Below are 7,103 nucleotides of genomic sequence, written 5' to 3' on the forward strand. Positions count from 1 at the left end.
TCTTACCCGTTAGGGAACACGTGTGGATGTGGGAGCAAGAGGGTAAACAGACAAGTCTCATGTGATCTCATTATGCTCATACTAATTGAACAGAAATTAATAACGGCGATTCAAACCAATGTCTGTATTCCTCTAGTACACATAAAAACAAAGCATTCAGTTCAATGACTTTGTTCATCTAATTCTACCGAACAACTGGTACAGCAGGCAGTTGCTCTGATGAAGTTTTTTTGTGTTTGGAAAAGGAGGATCAGACCCCGTCCGCCACTGCATGACAACAATGCACACAACCAAATTTATTAAACAGGTTCAGTAACAATGAATACGTCCGGGTATCATAGTTCAGAGCGGGGATGAGCCCATTTATAAAACAACCATTTATACATCGGATAGATGGAATGGGTAGTCAGTGTATCCAACAACTGGATCGGAGATGTAGAAAGTATCTCTGTTGTACTTGTTTAGAGGAGCATCAATCTCAAACCTCTGAGGCAAGTCAGGATTAGACAAGAACAAGCGTCCGTATGCAACCAGATCAGCATAGCCACTGGAGACAGCTGCGTTTCCATCCTCCCTGCCGTAGCCACCAGCTACAATAAACGTTCCCTTGAAAGCATCCCGCATGGCGCGAAGGCTATTTGGAGTTTCAACCTTGTCAACGAACGTTATCATCCGTGGCTCGACCGTGTGACAGTAGAGGATCCCAATTTTGTTCAGCGCGTGTGCCATGTACAGGCCTAGAGCTCCCGGGTTGGAGTCTGACGATTCCCAGTAGTTTGCAAAGGGTGAGAGCCTCATCCCAACCTTACCAGCTCCGATTTCATCTACCACGGCTTGGACTACTTCTAGTCCAAACCGGCAACGATTCTCTAAGCTCCCACCGTATTTGTCAGTGCGTCCATTGACTTGGTCCTTGAAAAACTGATCGATCAAATAGCCATGAGCCCCATGGATCTCAACACCATCAAATCCTGTAAACCATACAGGGTAATGAGGTTAGATTTCCCTTCCATAAGGATCTTCAATGTACAGCATTTTTCTGCTACTTCTCTTTATACTTTTTTGCAGGATGGGCAAGTGCTGTATGCTAAACTTAACATGTTATTAATATTTTGAGTGCTAATTGTGAGAGGGACATAGCTACCAGCTTCAATTGCATTTCTAGCAGCAACCCTGAAATCATTGATGACCATAGGGATCTCATCGGTTTCCAGTGGCCTAGGCGTTGCGAAATCAGCTACTATGTGCTTGTCTATCACCATAGGTTTCAATGGCTTATCGGTGCTCGATATCGGAGCTTGTCCATTAGGCTGATAAGCTGCATGCAGACATCAAACATGTGTTGGTATTAGAAAAGAAATAAAAAGAGCCACACAGTATCAGTAAGTATATATAGGTCGTAGATCACATATAAAAAACTGAAAAAAATTATTTGTCATGAAACTTCGTAGACAAGTACTCCCTCTGTAAACTAATATAAGATGCCTTTAGTGACCTAAAACGTCTTATATTAGTTTACATAGGCAATAGTACACATCCATATGTATATGTGCATTTTTCAGAATTTAAAAAAACTTAAAACTTTGAATTTTGAAGATTTCAAATAAATGGCTCCATGGAGCTCGAGCTCCATTATATTCGGCATTAAAATAGTTATTTATACAACCGACACAAAAATGATAAAATCGCATATTTCTAGCACATGTACTATTCACTATAAAAATACATGATTTTGTTATTTTTGTACAGGCCACATAAAAATGTATTTCGTGATGAAATTTTACGCAGATCTAGTATACAGCTACAAGTATTTTTGTATTTTTCAGATTTTTTCAAACTTAAATTGATTTTGAATGTTTGAAAATAAAGGGCTCCATGGAGCCCGAGAGCAAAAATCCACTCTCTTATTAAACTTACTATGATTAGAGACTCTTCCGACATGCCAAATCTGACAGAAAAATATCCCTCCCTTGGCATGAACCCCATCTACGATAGGCTTCCACGCTTCCACCTGCTCCTTTGTCCAAATGCCAGGAGTATCTTTGTACCTTGCATGCACACCGGAAACATTCCATCTTTAGATATCACCGAACTGTGATGAAGAAGAAGAAATTGAACATGACTACTGAGATCTCAAAAGGCAGAGTCCAATTAAGGATCTAGCTAGCGCACACACCCTTGGGCAGTGTCTGAGACTCCAGTGGCCTCGGCAATCAAGAGGCCTCCTTTGGTTGTTCTCTGCTGATAATACAGTATGGCATGGGGCTGAGGAACATTGCCGTAGGATCGTGTCCTTGTAAGCGGTGCAAGAACTACCCTGTACAGAAAAAGAAAAGAAGAGGAAAGTTCTCAGGAACAAATGGATCATCATGTAAAAGGAGTGGTGCAATATTATGAAAGACATTGTTCTCATACTCCAAAGAAAATTCACACAGTGCATGTGCCTTCGGCTCTGAGGAAGTGCATGCTAGATAAACTTGGTTTGTGGGGTTGCATTAGATCATCTTTAATATGTGTTGTATAATAAGTCAGGACCACTTTTCTAAAATAGTACTCCAATAGGGCCCTATCTGTAAAATTTATTACTCAAAATATAGAACACCACCAATTTGGGGCACCAACTCTTGCAAATATACAACACTTAGGCTAGTGGAGTAAAACAAATTTGCAGCCGCGCGGTGCCCAACTGCCACACAAACGGCTCCTCCGACCCCGTCGGCCATCCCGCCTCCTCCCTCCCTCGCCTCCCCATGGACGGCTCCTCCGACCCCGCCGTCGACTCCGCCGGTCTGCCCAGAGTTACTAGATTATACTACGGACCTTTCCGGTGCTACCGTGCTACAGTACATCGTATCAGATGAACACGGTCAGCGTGGAAGTATCCCCTTAGCTAATATTTAGAAACCACCCTGGGTAAGTGTGTTATTGTGAAGGACAGTCCTTGGCCATGGCACATTCACAATAGTGCTCCTTAATCTGTTTGTCTCCTCATTCCAGGCCCTTCCCTGTTCTAGTTCATTCTACCAGATTGCTCTCCTCTAGAGACTAGAAAGACAAGGAAAAACTACCGATCCCACAGCAATCAATTTTTGGTTTGGTCCAAGTAGGTGTTCGTTCGCCCCCTAATTAATTCTCCTCCTCAATGTCCATATTATTTGAATACGGCGACATAGATTTCGGCAGCTCTTGTAGGGTCAACACGGCTGTTTCTAGGTTCTTCCATTTTAATAAAAAAAAATTCTTCATAATATTGTGTGCCATTGGTAATTATTCCCTTGCGGAAGGAGAAAATGGAGAAGTGGAGCATCTTTCATGGTGCTGTATAGAAAAGAACACCACGCATTGCATCATATCCATTCATTTCTACTCCGATGGCTGCCATTGCACTGTAGCATGGTAACATGGGAAGAGGCCAGTAGCACCGGATATGCTGTCGTACCAAAGACAGTACAACTCGTAGAAGGTCCCAAACAAAAGTAAAATTTTCACCCAAAGTCCAAGGATTTTGCCAAGGGGACCCCAGATCGAGACGAAGAAGTGGAACTCGATCCCACATGGATGACTCAGCTGTCGCTTGGGACATGGATCCTCGCCGTCGCTTGGGACATGGCCACTTGGCATCTCCAGCTGATAGCCGAAGGGGAGAGACGCAGCCACCTTGCAGTCTATGCAGCGACGTAGGAAGAGTAAATATCATAAAACTACTATAATTCGGATTAAGGTTTCAAAAAACTACCGAATTTTTTCCGCTAATAACTACCAATTCAGGGGTCGGCTGTTTCAAAAAACCCAAATCACCATGTGTTATAAAATTGATCATGTTTATGCCAGGTCGGGCCCACTCCTAAACAAACCGTTTGTGGACTGTTATATGTTTGACCGTAAACTTACATGTGGGGCACACATGTAAGTTATCTCTTCCTCCTCTTTTCTTTCTTCTCTCCCCCCCCCCCCTCCCGTGAACTCTCTCTCTCGAGCACGACACCCACCTAACCCCTCCCTAGTCGGTGAACTTCTCCTCTCCCAAGCCGGTGACGCCCCTCTCCGGCCTCCCTCTCTCCTCCGTCGTCAGAAGCCACCAGCTCGCCGCCGCCATAAACCACCAGCTCCGACGGCCAGCGCATGCGCCACATCCGCCGAGGCGCCGCCGAAGTCACCACGTGCCGCACCAACTCAACCATGGCACCGCCGGCCGCGGACACGCGCCGCACGAACTCACGACGGCAGGGCTCGGCGGCTGCAAGGAGCAGCAGCAGAGGCCGTCGTTGTGGCCAAAGAGCAGCAGCAGAGGCCTGCAGGTGCGCGTCGGCGGGATGGAGCAGGAGCAGAGGCCTGCAGGTGCGACATGGAGGAGTAGCAGAGGCCGTTTGGACGGCATGGCGTAGTCCTGGCCACGGGCAGCCCTGCCCGGCCCGAAAAAACCCGGCCCGACCTTGACCACGGGTCGGGCCTGGCCTGAGATCTAGGCCCGAAGGCCAGGCTGGGCCGAGGCCCGAGGCCCGGCAGGCTTTTCTGTTGATGGGCCGGGTTTGGGCCTGGATTCTAGGCCTGATGGTCGGGTCGGGCCGGGCCCAGGCCTAGGTTTTTTGCGTCGGGCTTGGTTAGGCCCGGCCCGAGTTTTGCCCAGGTCTAGCATGGCGCGATGGTGGCATGGAGCACGGACCCGATTGCTTTTCGAGAAAAACTACAGGGACCCGATTGCTTTTTCAGAAAAATTACAGGGACCTGATTGCTTATTAAGAGGATGAGACACTGGCATGTGGGTCCCGCTTGTAAGTTAGTGGTCAAACAAACGGTCAAATAGACTGTTCGTTTAGGTGTGGACCTGACATGTCATAATCGCGATCAATTGTAAAGCACTATGTGATTTGGGTTTTCTGAAACAGCCAGCACATGAGTTGATAGTTATCAGCGAAAATATAAAATCCGGTAGATTTTTGGAGCCCTAACCCGAATTGTAGTAGTTTTATGCTATTTACTCGACGTAGGAAGGAAAAGAACTCTGGCGAGTGCCAGCACCATAACACCACAATCACCGCTGGGGATGATCTCCAGGACCGGATTGCTTTATCGACCCCTGTTCTTCCACAGACCACAACTCCCCTTCCATCACCACGACGGCAAGAAGAAAGTTGGATCTGGAAGGCCACCGCCGGGGATGAAAATAGAGGAGCTGCCGTCCCGTCAGATCCACTCCTCCCCATCCAACACCACCATGGAGAAAGAAGAGGCCCGTTGGCGTGGATGGAAGGCACCAAACAAGGATCAGCAAGAGTGAAAGAGCAATCTCTAGATCCAACTTATTCAAGCACAAAAGCGGGCACCTGGCCGAACCACTCGGCTACGGCTACAGAGAAAACTATATATCTTCCTTTGAGAAAGCATTATAAACATTCAACCAAATGTTTTCTCTTTTTCCACAAAGAACATACGGAGAGAGGAAAATGCAGACCTGTGGGAGAGATCGAACGCGCCCATCTTGTATGGGGTGAGGAGAGGGACCGTGCTACCAATACCACCCTGCTTGCTCATCTTCCTCCCTGATCTCTTGTTTGAGGAGAGATCTCTTGTTTCCTTAGTTTGCTCCTCTTTCCCTCTTGGAACCACTCTTTTATTTATGTTGTTTCACAACAGCAACACGTACGACAGTGCCATTGTCCTTGTTGTAATAATTGGATGTTGATCGAGCAGTCAGTAGTGGTTGCTTCTTCTTCATGTGTCCTGAGGGATATGAGTGCACGGCTGCGCCGCTGGCACTCTTTACTTCGCTCCTCTTTCCCTCTCGGAACCACTCTTTTATGTTGTTTCACAACACCAACACCACAGTGCCATTGTCCTTGTTGTAATAATTGGATGTTGATCGAGCAGTCAGTAGTGGTTGCTTCTTCTTCATGTGTCCTGAGGGATATGAGTGCACGGCTGCGCCGCTGGCACTCTTTACTTCGCTCCTCTTTCCCTCTCGAAACCACTCTTTTATGTTGTTTCACAACACCAACACCACAGTGCCATTGTCCTTGTTGTAATAATTGGATGTTGATCGAGCAGTCTGTAGTGGTTGCTTCTTCTTCATGTGTCCTGAGGGATATGAGTGCACGGCTGCGCCGCTGGCACTCTTTACTTCGCTCCTCTTTCCCTCTCGGAACCACTCTTTTATGTTGTTTCACAACACCAACACCACAGTGCCATTGTCCTTGTTGTAATAATTGGATGTTGATCGAGCAGTCAGTAGTGGTTGCTTCTTCTTCATGTGTCCTGAGGGATATGAGTGCACGGCTGCGCCGCTGGCACTCTTTACTTCGCTCCTCTTTCCCTCTCGGAACCACTCTTTTATGTTGTTTCACAACACCAACACCACAGTGCCATTGTCCTTGTTGTAATAATTGGATGTTGATCGAGCAGTCAGTAGTGGTTGCTTCTTCTTCATGTGTCCTGAGGGATATGAGTGCACGGCTGCGCCGCTGGCACTCTTTACTTCGCTCCTCTTTCCCTCTCGGAACCACTCTTTTATGTTGTTTCACAACACCAACACCACAGTGCCATTGTCCTTGTTGTAATAATTGGATGTTGATCGAGCAGTCAGTAGTGGTTGCTTCTTCTTCATGTGTCCTGAGGGATATGAGTGCACGGCTGCGCCGCTGGCACTCTTTACTTCGCTCCTCTTTCCCTCTCGGAACCACTCTTTTATGTTGTTTCACAACACCAACACCACAGTGCCATTGTCCTTGTTGTAATAATTGGATGTTGATCGAGCAGTCAGTAGTGGTTGCTTCTTCTTCATGTGTCCTGAGGGATATGAGTGCACGGCTGCGCCGCTGGCACTCTTTACTTCGCTCCTCTTTCCCTCTCGGAACCACTCTTTTATGTTGTTTCACAACACCAACACCACAGTGCCATTGTCCTTGTTGTAATAATTGGATGTTGATCGAGCAGTCAGTAGTGGTTGCTTCTTCTTCATGTGTCCTGAGGGATATGAGTGCACGGCTGCGCCGCTGGCACTCTTTACTTCGCTCCTCTTTCCCTCTCGGAACCACTCTTTTATGTTGTTTCACAACACCAACACCACAGTGCCATTGTCCTTGTTGTAATAATTGGATGTTGATCGA

The 7,103-nt window shown here is 46.9% G+C and overlaps 1 protein-coding gene across 1 annotated transcript; it reads right to left on the reverse strand.

Annotated features, from left to right (window-relative positions):
* Positions 1-281: 281 nt before the first annotated feature.
* Positions 282-5,764, reverse strand: LOC123140085 (putative 12-oxophytodienoate reductase 11). Its single transcript, XM_044559812.1, has 5 exons — positions 5,453-5,764; positions 2,177-2,317; positions 1,918-2,048; positions 1,145-1,318; positions 282-971 (listed from the first exon to the last, which is right to left on the reverse strand). The coding sequence occupies exons 1-5, from the start codon at positions 5,530-5,532 to the stop codon at positions 379-381; spliced, it is 1,119 nt and encodes a 372-aa protein (XP_044415747.1). The 5' UTR covers positions 5,533-5,764; the 3' UTR covers positions 282-378.
* Positions 5,765-7,103: the final 1,339 nt, after the last annotated feature.

Source organism: Triticum aestivum, chromosome 6B (genome assembly GCF_018294505.1).
Source record: "Triticum aestivum cultivar Chinese Spring chromosome 6B, IWGSC CS RefSeq v2.1, whole genome shotgun sequence".
NCBI lineage: Eukaryota > Viridiplantae > Streptophyta > Magnoliopsida > Poales > Poaceae > Triticum > Triticum aestivum.

Bases quoted from the DNA above. Each gene is read 5' to 3' on its own strand.
- LOC123140085 (XM_044559812.1), bottom strand. From the start codon at position 5,532: ATGAGCAAGCAGGGTGGTATTGGTAGCACGGTCCCTCTCCTCACCCCA. The intron at 2,318-5,452 runs GTCTGCATTTTC...TTTTCTGTACAG, and splicing joins GCGTTCGATCTCTCCCACAG to GGTAGTTCTTGCACCGCTTA. The intron at 972-1,144 runs GTAGCTATGTCC...TATGGTTTACAG, and splicing joins TAGAAATGCAATTGAAGCTG to GATTTGATGGTGTTGAGATC.